We start from the raw sequence: 17,679 nt of genomic DNA, 5'->3' as shown, positions 1-17,679 counted from the left end.
ATGTTATAATCAGAAGAGTGACTTATCCACTTTTCTGAAGTTTAGTAATGAATTTAGTGGGATTTTGAGAAATACAGCACCATTTTTGCACATGTGATGGTAAGAATGTAATCTTTGTGAATAGGTTTTTTACATTTGGTATCCTGGTACTTGAAATATATTACAAGTTGTGTATCCCTAATCTGAAATGCTCGGGACTAGAAATGTTTAGGATTTCAGAATTTTTTTTACAGATTATTTATATATATATGTACTTAATGAGATATCTTGGAGATGGAAGCAAAGTTTAAATATATTTCATATACACCAGGGGTCCTCAAACTTTTAAAGCAGAGGGTCGGTCCAAGGTCCCTCAGAGTGTTGGGGGGGCGGACTATACCGTGTTTCCCCGAAAATAAGACAGTGTCTTATATTATTTTTTGCTCCCAAAGATGTGCTAGGTCTTATTTTTAGGGGATGTCTTATTTTTCCATGAAGAAGAATTCACATTTATTGTTGAACAAAAAAATGAACATTTATTATATACTGTACAGTAGTTGTCATCACAAACCAACATAACCAAACTAGACAAACTATGACTCCTGTCAAGAATTTCTTGTTACTACTGTATAAATATAAATAATATAACATTTTAATATATTATTACCATTATTTCCATGTACAACTGGTATGTACATTTACCGATCCTGCAAGTTCTGGTGTTTTGTTTGGCGGGCACCGGGCATGCTTCCAAACAAAAACTTTGCTAGGTTTTACTTTTGGGGGAGGCCTTATATTTAGCAATTCAGCAAAACCTCTGCTAGGTCTTATTTTTTGGGGATGTCTTATTTTCAGGGAAACAGGGTAGTTTGAAAAAAATACGAACAAATTCCTATGCACACTGCACATATCTTATTTGTAGTGCAAAAAAAAAAAACCAATGAAAGAACAATACAATATTTTAAAATAAGAACAATTTTAACCAACATAAACCTACCAGGATTTCAATGGGAAGTGTGGGCCTACTTCTTGCTGATGAGATAGTCAAATTAATTAGGATTGTTGTTGCTGTTGTTGCGTGCCTTCAAGTAATTTCAGACTTTGGGCAAGCCTAAGTCTAAAACTGAGGGCGGGGCCAGATAAATGGCCGCATACGGCCCACGGGCCTTAGTTTGGGGACTCCTGATATACACGTTATACACATAGTCCGAAAGTAATTTTTATGCAATATTTTTAATATTTTTGTACATGAAACAAAATTTGTTTATACTGAGCCATCAAAAAGCAAAGGTGTCAGTATTTGCACCCACATGTACAATATTTGATTTTGAAGTATTTTGGATTTTTGAATTCCAGATAAGATTAAAATAACCTAACTCAAATTCAAGAGAATGAAAAGGTCAGTGAAACGTACATTGCAACTATAACATCAGTCAAGGACATGAAATTACATTTCTCATGTTAATTGTTGCAAGAAGCATGTTAATTGTTGCAAGAAAACAGCCTTCCATAACTGGTCTTTCTAGGGACGTCTTCACATGGGCTTTTTTTGGTGGTGGAGACGGGCTTTTAGTTGTTTTGGCATGGAGCCCGATGTCTCCCATCACACTTTGGAGAAGTACTTCCAGGACTGCTCCAGGGTGAAACTGCCAAAACAAAAACAAAAAACCCTGCCACTGCCGAAAAATAGTTGGCGGGGAAAGACGGGAGGTATCTCGTCTTTCCATAGAAATCTATGGAAAGATAGCTGCCTGACGCTTCCCTCCATATGATGAGGTGGGGGAAAGCCAGGATGGTGCGAGGCATGAAGTGACAGGTCTCTACTCTGCCTGGGCAGGTGCCGCCACAATCTACAGAGATTCTCGGCGATCCTTAGTGATGCTGGCATGTGAGGAGATCCATAGTTAATAAGTGACCATTCCACACTGAATGCTCAAATGGCATCTATGTATGTTTGCCTTCTGTTATAGATCCTGGGGAGAAAACCCGCTCTGTTCAGCAAATGCAGTTTTGTGCAAGCTTAATGTACCATTTATCTGCAAACAAACTAGGTGAAAAATCTATGCTTGCTTACTAATGCCTCATGACTATTCATAATGTTGGAGCAGGATAGCGGGGAGCAAGGTACTTCTGATGCAAATGGGTGGAAATCACCGTATTATTGGAAGCAGTAGTTTAATGAGTTGAATCCGACATGGCCCAATTAAGCAATATATAGCATTTACCAAGGTTTGGAGAAATCATCAATTTCACAGGAAATTAGGGCTTTTCGCCATTGGTTAGCCACATGGCAATGATCCCAAATGCCTTTAAGCCCTGAAGAGGTAATTCAGAGCTGTGAGCAGACGTAGGGATTTCTTCCCTCCATTGAATTTTATGCACACATGCTAACTGCTCTGCTTATACAAGATCCCTCAGGGAGTATCTCAGTGAAGTGGAATACTCCACTCACTGAATGGTACATAGTACCATAGTAGAGATATAGTGCAGCAAAACTATTGAGTAGATGGGAGATGATATAATGCAGTAGTTTCTGTAACCTGTGGTGCACTGAAATTATTAGTTACTTTGTGCACAAATTGCATAAAAAATCTTAACTCAGTTCCCTTCTTCCACTTCCATCTTCAAACTGAAACAGACTGCTGCTGAATGTGCTTCATGCCACTTAACTTTCAAAACTAATTTTCTAAGATTTTTTTAAAAAACAAATGAATATATAGTCTGAGGAAAAATGCTGTATTCAACTCAAAAGCCAGCTGTTTCTGGACAGCTTACAAACAGATAAAAAAATAGGCTTGTGTTGAATGGGGTTACATTTTCCCTGAAAATGCAGGGACAAAGTAAAAATCCTTTCTCCTTCCTCTCTGAGATGGAGAGGGAATTTGGGGAGGGAAAGGGTTCCCCTTTTTCCTTCGACACTGAGACAAAGGAACAGGGACTTGGGAGGGAAAGGGCATTCCGTCAGCTGAGAGACGAAGTGGAAGTGGCTTGGGAAGAGAAATTGCTGCTCTACCATCAGGCTGAGGCTGGCCAGCTCACTAGTCTCAGCCTGATGAGGGATACAGGCACATTTTGGCATGAAATTACAATGCGCCATTGAATGTAATGCACATCTCCATTTTGGCTAAACAATTATACCAAAAAAGATGTGCATTACAACTGAGTAAATATGGTATTAAGGGGATTCAAGAAAATTAGTCAAGTGTATCTCACTTTCCCATATGCTGTATCATTGTTTCTTATAGGATCATATATCAAAATGATAGCATTCACTGCAATCTTAGATTATTAGATTTGGCATTGCACTATCTAGCCTCACATGTACATCTGATAGGAACATAAGAGTGGGTCTTTTGAGTAGCAGCTCCCCAGCTTTAAAACTCCCTTCCTAAAAAAAGCTGGACTGGCACCCTCCTTGCTGTTCTTCTATCAGCAAGTAAATCCTTTTGAGTTTGGGGAAATTTTATGTGGCTTGACACTATTTAAACTGTCAAGGCTCAATACTATGGAATAATGGAAATTGCAGTTTGGTGAGGAATCAGCACTCTTCAGCAGTGAAGGCTAAAGACTTAGTAAAACTACGACTTCTGGTATTTCACAGGATTTTGCCATGGCAATTAAAGTGGTGCAAAACTGCATTGATTCTACAGTGTACCCTCAGTTTAATTTTGGCTGGTTTGTGAGAATCAGTTGCTCATGATAAAAGGATTTTTAGAAATATACTGTATGATCTGTTGTTGTTTTTTTTTAAAAAAAAATGGGCATGCTTTTATGTCTATTAATAGTTGAATTATATCTTAATCTTTAATTTTATAAGCCACGAGTGAGCTAAAAAGGCGGGCTATAGCAACACCGGCAACAATATCAACAACAAAAATATTTTCCTAAACAGCTGCCCTTCACTTTGCCATAATATTACAAGCCTGTTCATTTTACTTTCCCTTATAATTTTATAAGTGACATAATTTAACGGCCACTAGTCTGGAAATAAAATAAAATAAAAATTTGGAAATAGTGAGCAGATATGTTTCGATTGTCAAAGTGGATTATTATTTAAAATGCATGGAAGGAAATTTATTTCCATTCATTTACTGCTGGTGTTGAAAAATATGCCACTGTTGCAGCAGTCAGATTGTCATTGTGACCTTTTTTAATGTCACATGTCACAGGATTTCATGTAACACTAAGGCAACATGACAAGAAGAGCCCAGCTTTTCCAAGGCTTCCCTTCCTCTCTTTCTATTTCCAGATGCATTTGCATCCTTGAAGAGAAGGCAACCATCTCTTCCACACTTGGCCATCTCAATGAGCACAGAAAACGTCATGTTTCAAAAACTGCCTGATTTTTAATTATAAGTATAGTACCCTATGAAAATGTATTGTACAATTAAAAGAGAAGCTGTCTTATGGTTAAGTTCCAGAACCAAATCAGAAATGGCATGATGAGTTTACAATGTCAGGCAAATTTTTTATGCTTTGCATTGAACGTAATAGGAACTAATTTGCTTTTGATTGGATGCAATGCCGAAAGAAACATAGAAACAAAGATAGAGCAAGAAAAAGCACTTTTTAAAATTGTTTTCCTTCTGAAGGGGAAGGGGATAAACATACAGTTCTTGTGTGGATTTTGGATTTCAGTGCTTTATGGCAACACAGCTACCCTGAATACGTTTCCTAGGATCTATTGTTGGCACAGTTATTTTGCTTCTTGTTACTTTCAATGGAAGGGGATCTTGAAAGGAAAACTTTATAACAAAGGAAAATCTATCCCCACATACAATGTATGGGTGAACTGAAATCAATAAGAACTAATATTTTCTCTAACATACTATATTTATCACATGTATGCAGACATAAATTCAGTAGAACATTCTTAAATATTCCTGCTTGTTTTGGCACAATTGGATGGCATCTGTACACACTTTCTTGGGACCACGATATGTTGCACTGAATTTGATGTAAAAGATTGCAGCATGAAAGTGGGTATTATAATAAAACATAGAAATACTATTTCATTTTGTATAAAGTTTGACAATACCTTAGGAACCAAATGAATAGTTGAATATGCATTTATCAAGACATGTGGAATTATTAATATAAAAATGCACGTGAAATTTTGTCTCTCCCTTTTTGATTAGGTTATGCCTTTTTTGACATATCTCAGAGTTCAGGTTATATGCATTAAATGCTTAATATTGCACACTGCATTTGGTCAGGTGTCATAATATTTTATTTAATACACACACATATTATATATTGCTTATTAGCTGTATATGACAAGAACTGTAACATTCAAAGTGGCTTTTAAATACTATAAAAATAAAATATGACCCCCCATATCCATAGATTTGATACCCATGATTTCACATATCCATGTTCCAAAGCCTGTTCCCTCCCTCATATAATTCTATGGTATGGTTCCTTATTATCTACTGTTTCAGGTATCCATGGGGGTGTGTACACTCTGTATATTATTTATTAATAACAGGTTGTTTCTTCTTTTCTCTCATTTTTCTGCCATCCCTTTCCCCATTGTATTTTTGTTGAAGGCACACAGTAACAAAGTGTTAATATAATCATTATAACTGCACAACAGAGTAACCCACCTGGTCAAAATAATCATGTTAAAATAATTCTATTGGTTTTAATTTAATGTCAGAGCCTCTGGTCAGCTGTACCATGGCCTAGTACGTGCATATCTAGCATCCTGTCTAGAACTTCAAAGGCACTTCCTAACACCACCAGACAGCACAAGCCTTTTGATGTTTATTTCCTAGTTAAGCCACATGAAATCCCAACTCCTGCCTTTTCATCTACTGAAACAGCTAGTAAGCCCATTTGATTCATGATTCAATTATTCTACACTGTAAATTCATCTTTTTCTTAGTTTGTGATAGCTGTTCTCTCTTTTGTGTCAGACAGGGGTAGGAATCATACAACATAGACACAGCATGTGCTGTTACCTGAGCTTGCCAAAAACTTTCCTAACATTTTCCTCAAAATAATGAACATCACACTGCCAGGAGGGACTTGATTCTTGCCTAAACAATTTGTTCCTCCTCTGCATCCTAATGTAGTGGAAATTCTGGCTTTCCTGAAACTGGAAGCAGTTTCCTCCCTTTGGATGTAATCTCCTGTTTGGTTTGACTTTCACATGGAGAGGTTGATGGATGGCCAGACCCTAAAGCAGGTGTCCTCAAACCTTTAAAGCAGAGGGCTGGTCCACAATCGTTCAGACTGTTGGGGGGCCGAATTATCATTTGAAAAAAATTTGAACAAATTCCTGTGCACACTGCATATGTCTTATTTGCAGTGCAAAACAACAATAATGAAAGAACAATACAATATTTAAAAATGAAAACAATTTTAACCAACATAAACCTATCAGGATTTCAATGGAAAGTGTGGGCCTGCCACTGGCCAATGAGATAGTCAAGTGAATTAGGATTGTTGTTGTTGTGTGCCTTCAAGTCATTTCAGACTTTGGGCAAGCATAAGTCTAACATTAATTACTTATTTACTACATTTATTTACTACATTTATATCCCACGCTTCTCACCCCGAAGGGGACTCAAAGCAGCTGTATGTACATACAATATATTATGTTATTAGCATAGCACAATATTAGCATTCTATATTACGATATTGAACTATACCAATATACTGTAATATTATATGTAACATATAACATATAATTAATATTATTATATGGTATTATTAGTATTATATTGTATAACATTATAATATTTTTATCAATATTATATGTATATACAATATATTATTAAAACTGATATAAAATATTACATTATAAAACTGAGGATGGGGGCCAGGTAAATGACCTTGGAGGGCCGCATCCAGCCCCCGGGCCTTAGTTTGGGGACCCCTGCCCTAAAGTGTCTCCTTTGTTGTAAGATTTCTTATTCTGTATGCTAGATGAGTCAATTGTTCCACTAGAAATAAGAATCATTCATCCCACTGCATGCTTGTCTGGGAATGTTCTGTTACATGGTACCTATTATTTTTGGGTGGCTAGCGTTTGGAGACTATGTTTTTGTCAAAGATCCTTGACTAAAGATGAACATGCATGGTTTCATTGATTCTGGAAACATGGGGTATGCTGGTCTGCTTGGACTAGGTAGCCCAAAGGGGCCAAGGCTGCTTGAGGGCTTGGTGGATAATCAAGAAGAATCCATGATTTCCTTCTATACAAACAAATTGAGCCAAGCCTTGAATGTACATAGTATCCTCTCACTTTTATATTCATCAGTTAATTGAAAATGTATATTTTGGAATTTCAGCTAACACTCGTGGAATTTAAGCTAATTGTGATCCCCAAGCTCTGGAAACTGGGGTCTGTTTAATCAGAAACAAGTTAGGATGAAACTATGAGCCCCCAATGGCACAGTGGGTTTATTTATTTATTATTTATTATATCACTTCTACCCCGCCCTTCTCACCCATCAGGGGACTCAGGGCGGCTTACAATATAAACATACACATCAAAAAACAGTTTTCATCAAATTTAAAAATCCATCAAGATTAAAAATTACAATAAAATTAAGAATATACATTAAAATTATACATAATTATACATTTAAATATACATTTAAGGCGCTTTCCATTTTAAACCTCTGGGCTGCTGAACTTGCTGACCAAAAGGTCATTGATTTGAATCTGGGAATGGGGTGAGCTCCCGCTGTTAGCCCAAGCTTCTGAAATCCTAGTTTACTCCAGATTAATTTGGGTTTACCTGTGGTGTCATTTGGATGCCTCAGGTGACTCTGAGACCGGTCACAGGTTATCCGCATGCCTGGAAGGGCCCAGAGAGAGGAGAACAACTGGTACCCCCCTCCCAGTACACAGCCATTCAAACTATTTTGACATGGGAACAAGAAAATATCATCTCACATGTCCTCCTTTTTAATAGTAAAAATATAGTGGCAGTGGCTAACCCATTTTCTCTGTTTTCATGAAATCCCAAACACATTGCAAAAGGTAGCCACCTCTCTTTGCATAATGATAGGGTCTGCTCAGCCTGGCATCTCTGATTGGCTTTAAAAAACAAAAACAAAAATGACATAGATGTCAAGGTTTTTTCTTTGAAACTGAGGAGCTGCTGCCAGTCAGAATAGATGAACTTTTCACAAATCAGTGGCATTGCACTTTTTAAGACTACAATACCCATCATTACCATTTAACTGTGACCCGTGGAAATTGTGGTAAAAAGGATAACCTTGAGGAATCCAGATTAGGAAAGAGTTGCTATATATAGATTGTACTAACTAAATAGTCCAGTAGTCTGACATGATATAAGACCCCTTTTTGTATTCCCAGATGTTCCTCTTTTCAAGGCTTTTTTATTTGATTTTGGCAGCAATACTATGTCCATTATATAGAGATTGAATGGGTGCTGCAGTTGGTCCAAACAGGTTTTGGGGTGAAAAGGAAGCTTTCTCTTGCAACAAGTCTGGTTTTGTTAAAAGTAGCCAAGCTGACGTGATTCCTGAGTATTTCTTGGTCAGGCCTTTGTATGGGCCAAAGAAATTGCTAAAAGAACTTCCTGCAGTTCCGCTAAGCTGTTCTTCATTAGCATTCTACACAACTGCTAATGCACAAAGGAGAAGCAAACTGGCAGAGAAACACGAGAAGACATGATAAAAGGAGCAAGCTGAGAGGAAAAGACAGTTGTTTGCTAATTGAGCTGGAGAGGAAGATGACATAGCCTGGGCATGCTTCCTGTGATTTATACTCGCTTCACATGGAAGTGGGATGCTGCACCTGATAAACTGTCAGCAACACGATTGTAGGGATCAGCAGTCACAGCATGCAGGTAATTAAGCAGTACCGCTCTCCTTTAGATCTCTTCAATAGGGGTTTTGAACGTATGAGGCTGTTTTCTGAACTTTTCTCCTGAAGGGTTAATGTAAGGTTTTATTACTCATTTACATCTTTTCCACTCCGTTCCATTCTTGCTTTGTTCCAGCTTTTAGTGCGCATGATACTGACAGTTTCAATGCCCCATGAACAGAATGGCTCTGTTTGATTAGTTGATTCACCCCAAACTTGTGCCATTTTCCATGTCCAAGATAAATGTTCTTCAAGACAATTATTAAAGTTGAGTGTTTTTGTTACTGTTTTCACATTCCCTTGCCAAGGATTATGCACCTTGTAGATGCTAGGAACACGTTTCACAATTGCATTGTGGCCCATAGTTTTATTTATTTAGATACTGTTAAACACTAAGGGGGAGTCTTTGCTCAGTACCTGCAAGAGATGAAACCTATAGAGATGACCCCAGAGAGCAAGTGACTCTGAAGAAAGCTTGAAAGGTTGTGATTTGACAACATTGTAATGATTTGTGAACATGCCAAGAAGATGGAGAATATAGGTACAGTACACTTTTTTTTGTATGGTGGTGAGATAGGTGATGGTCTCAACCATGTATAGTCTATTATCATCCAAGGTTACAAAGTAGAATGATGGAACTAATCAGTTTAGTAATAAATATGTAAGGCCACAGGTATAAGTTACAATTTCTAAGTCTTAGAATAAGACAATGGCAAACCTCCTCTGAATCAATCTTATAAAGAATTCTTTGTATAGGGTCACTGTAAGTTAGGATTGAGTTGACGGCACATAACAACATAGTACATAATGATGTGTAACTTGACAAAAGTAGAGGTGGTGGACTCCCTGTGTAAGCAGGTACTGTTCTCATTACATTGTAACTAAACCATTTCCCAGGAAGTAATTATATATATATATATATATATATATATATATATATATATATATATTATATTTTTTTCATTATTTAAACTAGTGACATGATTCCAGCTGTGTTTTATTTTTAGAAATTGCAACATCTATATATTTTCATGAGCACAGAAATCTTTTTTTATTTCACCTTATGGGAAAGAATAAAAAATTCTAAAAGATTTCTTCCCACTATATGAAATTTCAGAAACATAGGGATCTCTCTCTTTCCCTCTCTCTTGCCCAATTTGGGACCTTTTTTGTCCCCCCAAAATTCCAAGTTTTTTGCACAAATTACAACTTTTTTGTGTATTGATGCTGCTGAAGTAAAGTTATGATCTTTTGGTCTCACACAGGGGTGAAAAATCTCCTAGCTGTTGACAGTGTCTTTTTCCCCACAGAAGGTGACTTGTCATGTCAAGAATAAGAAAATTTGTGAAAGGGTGTGATAATGGCTATGATCTCAAAGAAGGTTTTGGGGCAGGTGCTTAACAGTGCAAAGTAAGTGCATGATATGGATTGGCTCTACCTTGCCATATAATGCAGTTTCAAACTGTATTATATGGTAGTGTAGATCTAGCCCCAGTTAGGCGCCTCAGCTGGAGCAGAAGGAATGAAGCAGCATCACCTCTCTTGTCACAGCCAGAGATACCTCTTTCTTGGTTGGTACTTCCTAACCCAAGGTAGCTGTGTCAATAGTTATATCCAAATCTGTTTCCATAAAGCTAAGCCTGGGGGAAAATACCTGTAGCTGCTCTGAAATTGGGACACTTCCACATTTGAATCTGGTAACAACTGCATTCATTTCATTGGACTGAATGGGGTACACTAGTTGTGCATCCCTGATCATGTTGAAATGCAAATTGTGCTGCGTAGCTCAATATCCATACCTTTGAAAGCAGTATGAGTACATATATACAATGGCATCTAGTGGTCTTGCTGTTAATGGAAGGTGGTGAATTTGTTCCAGGTTTTAGTCAGGAGTTTACAAGAGCTGTTCATGATAATAGTTTACAAGAGCTATTTAGGATAGTAAACCGTATACCAAAATAGGTTCAAACGCCTTGGGGATTTTCTTTAAAATCTGTACTAAATCCCAGAGTGGATTCACTGCCCCATGGACATTGGGGTCTCAAAACAAATTGCACCCAGTTTATATCTAAGGCAGCAATAAATAATATTGTGTGATTTTATTTTTATTTGGTTATTTACAGTACAGGACAGTATGATTTTATTACAGTCAATAAATAATGTTGTGTAAGACAAATACCATTTCTACATCTTCTAATTATGATCAAGGATAGAACAGGGGAATAGATAGGAAGAATGATGTGTGGGACAGCCCTCTATTATCTTGTTTGGAATATGTTTTAGTTACCTGTTAGGGGCATGCTTGGAAACGTTATGCCTTGCTATCTCATGGATGCAGAGGAAACTACACCCATTTCAAGGATACAACAATATCAACACAAGATCCAATATTTGATTAGCAGTTGGAACAACTTTTTCTTTCACTTTCTGCCCCAATCCATCCTTCTGATGCCCCATAAGAATCTGTTGAGGGTTTCCCAGATATCCAGCATTCCAGGACCAATCTGTAGGCCCTAATTCTGCAATGATCTGAAGGAAACCAAGATCTATTAAAGTCAGAATTCTCCCAGTTTCTCCTTGGAAAATTTTCTAGCCAGTCATCTATATGCTTACATGCTATTTGGCTGATGTATCATTAATGAACAGAAAATTTTGGTTTGTGAGTCAAGTTTCTCCAGCAGTTTTCCTGACACTTGAAGTGGGCACCACTAAAACTGTGAATAAATCAAACAACAAATCTGCCTTTGTTATTAGCAGCTTGCAAATATTTAAATAAGGTGATAGTGTACCCTTTACTGCCTGTAAACCTAATGTTCTATGTATTTTACTATTTACTTCATGTGTAAATGTTTGCCTATTGAAGTGTCTGTGCTGTCAGTTTTGCTAAACAATGCTCTGCTTCCAAAGGTATTTACTGGCAAATATGATTTCATATTTGAAATCAGGAATGTTGTATGTGTGTTAATTATACATAAACATAGATGGAGTCCTACTGGATCAGACCAGAGGTGTCAGAGACAGAACGCCAGCAAGTAAAACAAAACTCAGTTTATTGAGGTTACAGAACTAAAAAATGCCCGTAGGAAACAAAGAACAGGGCAAACACTTGACTTCAGTGTGACAAGTAACAAAAAACAGCTCAGTTTGAGCTTAAATAGTTCAAATGGATAAACCGGGTTAAACAGAAGTATAATCCGGATTAAATCAAAAGTGCTTACTTCAGCCTGGCAAACAATGCAAACAAAAGAGAATCAGCAGGAATGAGAATGTAAACAACAGACTGGTGGCAGATTCCTCTCTGCTATTCAGAAACAGCAGGGGGATAAACCAGGCTTGTTTATTCCTTCCTGCAGCGAACGAAAAGCGTGGTCGTAGTCAGGGTAACGGCAGTCAGCAGGGTCCCAATCCGGTCCAGAGGTCTTTAGCCAAGCGTAGTCGTCAAGGAATCCAAAGGTCTCACCGATAGCCAGCAGAAGGGATAATCCGGAATCGAAGTCAGTCAGTCCAGCGTCAATCCAGTGTGAGTAGGTATTGCCCGTCAAAAAGACGACGGAGGTCCAAGCTATCGAGATTAAACACAAGTTGCACAGAGAAAAACCCCGCACAGTTCCTCCCGCCGTCGATGCCCAGTGTCCTTGGTAAACTTACGTATCCAGTAACGAAGCACACCCGTCTTCAGGAAGTTCCCCAACAAAAGCCCAAGCGTCTGTCCAGATTACCTTGCCCAACGCAATTAGACATTGATCCCAAACCCCATTTTATCCCAGTTCAAGCTCATCATCGCTGTCAGCTGCCATCCCAATTCCAGGCGCCCCAACATCATCATCCTCATCAGAGCTTAAGCACCTTTGACTACGCCCCACAGCATCCCCAGCTGTGGATCCCGCTCCATCCCTCCAGCCAGTCCATGGGTCTGATCCTGCAACCCGCCAATCACCTCCCATGCTTTCATTGCCTGTTTCCCCAACACCCAAATCCTCCCTCACACGAGTCCATTCCATGTCGTCCTCCTCCGAGCTGGCCATCTCTTCCTCCAAACCCTCAGAAAAACCCTCAAATGAGTCCTCATCTGTCGGGGCTGCAAACAAATCCCGGAGCCGCTTTCTTTCACGCTCCTTGAAGGAGTCTGACTCTCGAGGAGTCTTACGACCCCTTCTTCTATTACCGGAACCCGAAGGCTCAACCATAACAAGAGGGCTATGGAATCCAACTTCTCCTCTCCCTTAATGGCCAATCGGGTTCCTTTGAGCAACCTAAAAATAGAATATGATGGCAATAACCATATCCAAGTGCTCTTTCAAACTATTGGTGCTCAGGGATGTAATGCCTCTGCACTGAAAGATGGCAAAAAAAAACCATCAGGGTCAGTAGCCATTGAATATCGTACATTGATGAACCAGTCTAGGCAAGTAGAAAGTCTGAATTCTGTGACCTATGTAAACCATGCAAAGCAAACTGGTTTTCATGTACAATACAATCCCTTTATCCACAGATTTGATACCCATAGTTTCACTTAGCCACACTTCAAAAATATACCCCTCCCCTCCGGAAATGTTCATGGGCTTCTCTAGGTCCTCCAGTTTGATTCTATGGTATGCATCTGACCCAAATATTCTCAAAATATAGTGTTCACTATTATTCACAACTTCAGCTATCCAGGGAGGATCTTGAAACATATGTCCCATAGATATGTTAGTAGTATTTACAAACTTGATTTCTGTTACTCATCAGAAAGAACACAGAGATGGAGAGCATGATGCTGACTAAGGATGGAAATAATATTCCCATTTTTTCTCATAGATCAGAAAGGGTAACTCAGTGGACATGCTGCAGCACAGAACAAAAACTTACTAACCATGTCTTTTTCATTTTTGTTGCTTTCTTAAACTAACAGTATATATTTTTGTGCAAAACTATTGCATTTTTTCACAAAGTGCAATTTTAAATACCCCAAAAATCTTCCTAAATTTTTCACAGAAACATCCTAGGGTCTACAAAGTCTCAAAAGGGGATACAAATTCTTGTAATTTCACCCAGGAGGGATAATACTTCGGATTTTTTACATGTAAAGCAATATAATGAAAGTTTTATATTCCTACTGTTGACTATTGAACAAGTTATCATCAGATTTTAAAATTTTTCTGTAACTGTGAAAGTCAATAGAAAAGAATCAAACATTTAACTGTTAAGTTCCCACAATTTGAATTGTTATCAAACATTGTCTTTAATTTGTAAGTTTGTCCTCATAGCCATTAAGGTCAAGCAGGTAGGGGCTGCTGTCAGAGCATGACATTCTTAGTACAGGAAGCTTAAATCAAAAGGCCTTTCTCACCTTTTTACAAACAGTTCAGTTCCCTCAACTACTAGAATATTTGGGAATATTCCATGTCATCATTATGGCTGAGTTTGTAAGGAAATATGTCCCAGACCGACAACAGAGGGACTTTTAAAGTTTTATTTTTAGTAGCCTAGATCTGCCTCACTGGTCTCTAGGCCATCCTACATTACAGCAATAATTGTTAGATGATCATAATAAAAGAATAAATGATAACTGTAGCCTTGACAGTTTTATTATGTAAATTGATATTTTGGGAGATTGTTTTAATGAAAAAAATGTGGCACTTTGCCAGATTTCCTGCTTAACATTAATGAAGGAATAAGTAATTCCTGCAGGTACTTTGATTTCCTAGATGTTTCTCCCCACTGATGTTTATTTATGGATTTGCTTTGGCCAACTTTATTGACTATAGACCATGAATAAAAATATTCATTTTATCTTGACATTTAACACTTTTCATCCCAGATGAACATATTTTCTCATTCTTCCTGGAAAGATTAGCCAGTGGAGAGAACAGAATTGTGTTTGTGCGTAAAGAAGAGCAAAAAGTGCGGTAGGAGTCATCAAATGTTCACATAATCATGTCATGGCTGTGTGACAATTGTTCCACTTTCTCGGTCTAATGATTCATGACATTGTATCAGCATCTAAACATTTTAGGTTACAATTAACAGGTTCAGACCAGAGCTTGAAAAAAGTACGTATCTATTACAGTTAACAGGTTTTTCAGCCAGCATAATCAGTAAATAGCAGAAGACCAAAACTTCATGTTCAAGTTCTGATTTAAAAGTAATGCTGAAACCATTTTTGGTTCAGGTCAGGTCTAATTTATGGTGAACCTATGAAAGGGTTTCTTTTGCTTCAAAGGCAGATTTCCATTGCCTTTCTCTGGAAGAATTTAACTTGCCCCAAATCACTTAGTAGGCTTCCAGGTCTGAGCAGGGATTGAAACTCTGATCTCCCTGTGTCTTAGTTGAACTCTCGAATCACCATGTTGGCTTTAAATACTTCAACCATTGTTTATCATTATGTGAACAAGTTTGGCTAGGGTTGGATGTGTGTACCTTTTTTTTGTTGATGGTCCATAGATCAGGTTGGCGGGGGCATTATGGTTGGTGCACTGAATACTCTGAGGCATGGTCATCTCCAGTAGGATCCTTGGCCTTACACCATATAGGGGAAATGAGTGCTTGATAAATTGTTCATGTAGAGCAGTGGTTCTCAACTTTTGGGTCCCAAGATGTTTTGATCTTCAACTCCCAGAAATCCTAATAGCTGGTAAACTGGCTGGGGTTTCTGGGAATGGTAAGCCAAAACACCTGGGGATCGACAGGTTTTCAGTCTGGCAAACCTAACCTTCATACTGCCAGAAGTGTTACCCTTTAAAATGGGTCCCACAGGTTTTACCAGTCTCAGGCTGTGACAAGGTGAATGAGGCAGATAAAGGTGGCTCTTGGCTGGAGTCCAGAACCACTAATGTAGAGGAAACATACTGTGACCACATCTACACTGACCAGCTTAGTGGTGGCCCAATGCTGCATTGAGCTGATCTGGTGTAATAAAGTGCAAGACCAAAGTTGAGGGAACAATTCAATGTAGGCTCAGAATATAGACCTCTACTTTGGAGCTGCTATTAAAATTCCCAAAGCAGAAGAAAGAAGGAGAATGTTGGGACATTTTTGCTATGATTATGCCATAGAAGTGTTGCTTGTGGAACACGAACTATCAAATGACTTTATTTCTAGCTTATAGATAATACCACTTGTGCATAGGATAAATAGAAAGGTTACATATTGTGGCTTGCAAGTAAATCTTTTAACAGTGTTATGTCAGTTCCCTTTTAAGACAAGAGCAGAACAATTTGAAGGAGGCTGACCCTTTTGAAAAGTAATCACAAATGTGATTTTTTTTTTTTGGTCACCAATCATTTCTTTCCCCTAAAGTCTGATTTGTGAATTTTATTTTTTTGGCATCGGTAACATTGCATATGTTAGGCAACATGTTGTGATCATTATCAGAATGCGTTCTGCTGCTTGGAATCCTCCTGTATTGTGAATCTTAATAGTACAGTAGCACAAAAAATGACTGAGTTATTTCTATTCTTTTTTCTTTTTCTTTTCTTTTTCTTTTTCTTTTTTTTACAAAAAGCTTAGTCAGAAAATTTCAGAGGTCACTGTTAAGTCCTTCTGATAATTGCTACTTCCAGAGATTTGTGATGCAGCTATGCTTGCATCAGGTAGCCTTAAATGATCCAACTTAGAAAGAAATTGCAATCAAGTTACCTTGACAATATCTTCTTTAGCTTCTAGACTATTATGATTTGTTATAGTTTAAGCCCACACAAAGAGATGCTGAACGGCAAGGATTGCCATGGCAACAACAGGGGCCTGTCAACACTTCTCTCTCTAATGGTGACAAATGGTACTTATTACATGAGCACTAATTTCATCCGATCCCTTTCAGATGAAGATACTTAGTCCTCGCTGATCAGATTGTGTCACTGTAATTACTGAGAACAGACCTTATTAGATAACGGTATTCTTTAGTCATTGCCTCAGCTAAAATCTAACCTACATTTTTTTTACAACTTATAGGGTGGATTTGCAAATTTTCCCCACGAACCTCCCCCAACACCTTTCTAATCAAATAATATGATATGCAATTGTGTCTCACCAGCTGCCTTCAAAAAATGTTCTTTCTCAATAAAATTGCCTAATGCATGAGAAGCTGATCTTATTCCTTCATTGCAAAGTTCTTGAAGTAATTTTCAGTAAGCCCCCATAAACCAAAGGAACAGCAGACAGAAAGAGAGAAGCAGTAAAGAAACAGTCATTTCCTCTTTGGAAAATAACAAATAGACCAATGTGTTAGAAACCAATTCCACCAAGGATACAGTGCTGATGTATGGATTGGGGGTGGGATTGTGATGTCTCCATCTTTCAAGCACAAAGTTCTCCAGGAAGCTTACGACCAAATAAAGCCAAAATTACATTGCCATGTATGGAGTCATTGGACTCCAGCCAAGAGCTACCTTTATCTGCCTCATTCACCTTGTCACAGCCAGAGACCGGTAAAACCTGTGGGACCCATTTTAAAGGGTAACACTTCTGGCAGTGTGAAGGTTAGGTTTGCCAGACTGAAAACTGGAGAGCCTGTAGTGCCGAAGGAGAGATTTATAGCAAGTGTTGCTTGACATGACCAAGTAACAAGCTACTCCGGCTGCCATTCCTTCTTCGGCACAACTATTAAAGGTATAGAAACCTTTTTTCAGTTTTCACTCTGGCTACCTTAAGTGAGATGATGTCAACCAGGCTTAAGAAGGGCTAACAATACAAGAAATGTAGGTGTGAGGGAAAACTGCAGTCTCACTTCCCAATGTTGTTCTCCTAATAATAATAATAATAATAATAATAATAATAATAATAATAATAATAATAATGCAGACTGTGCAAGGAAGCTGACGAAACCATTGATCATATCCTCAGCTGCTGTAAGAAAATCACACAGACTGACTA

The 17,679-nt window shown here is 38.1% G+C and overlaps 1 protein-coding gene and 1 long non-coding RNA gene across 9 annotated transcripts in view; one reads left to right on the top strand and one right to left on the bottom strand.

The window, feature by feature from the left end:
* dscam (DS cell adhesion molecule) overlaps positions 1-17,679 on the top strand; it is a 445,521-nt gene that overhangs the window by 208,943 nt on the left and 218,899 nt on the right. Inside the window, exon 1 of one of the 8 annotated variants that reach the window (XM_008107493.3) lies at positions 8,536-8,809. The exons of the other annotated variants lie outside the window; for them this stretch is intronic. Within the exon in view, the coding sequence (XP_008105700.1) occupies positions 8,749-8,809 (61 nt within the window). The 5' untranslated portion in view covers positions 8,536-8,748. Of the gene's footprint in view, positions 1-8,535; positions 8,810-17,679 lie in introns of those variants that run through there. 8 annotated transcript variants of the gene reach the window in all.
* Positions 11,860-15,527, bottom strand: LOC134297470 (uncharacterized). Its single transcript, XR_010004226.1, has 2 exons — positions 12,475-15,527; positions 11,860-12,388 (listed from the first exon to the last, which is right to left on the bottom strand). It is a non-coding gene; the product is annotated as an uncharacterized LOC134297470 (long non-coding RNA).

This window comes from Anolis carolinensis, chromosome 3 (genome assembly GCF_035594765.1).
Source record: "Anolis carolinensis isolate JA03-04 chromosome 3, rAnoCar3.1.pri, whole genome shotgun sequence".
Lineage (NCBI taxonomy): Eukaryota > Metazoa > Chordata > Lepidosauria > Squamata > Dactyloidae > Anolis > Anolis carolinensis.
Note: the sequence above shows the minus strand (reverse complement) of the source record. Positions and strands in the feature narration are given on the sequence as shown.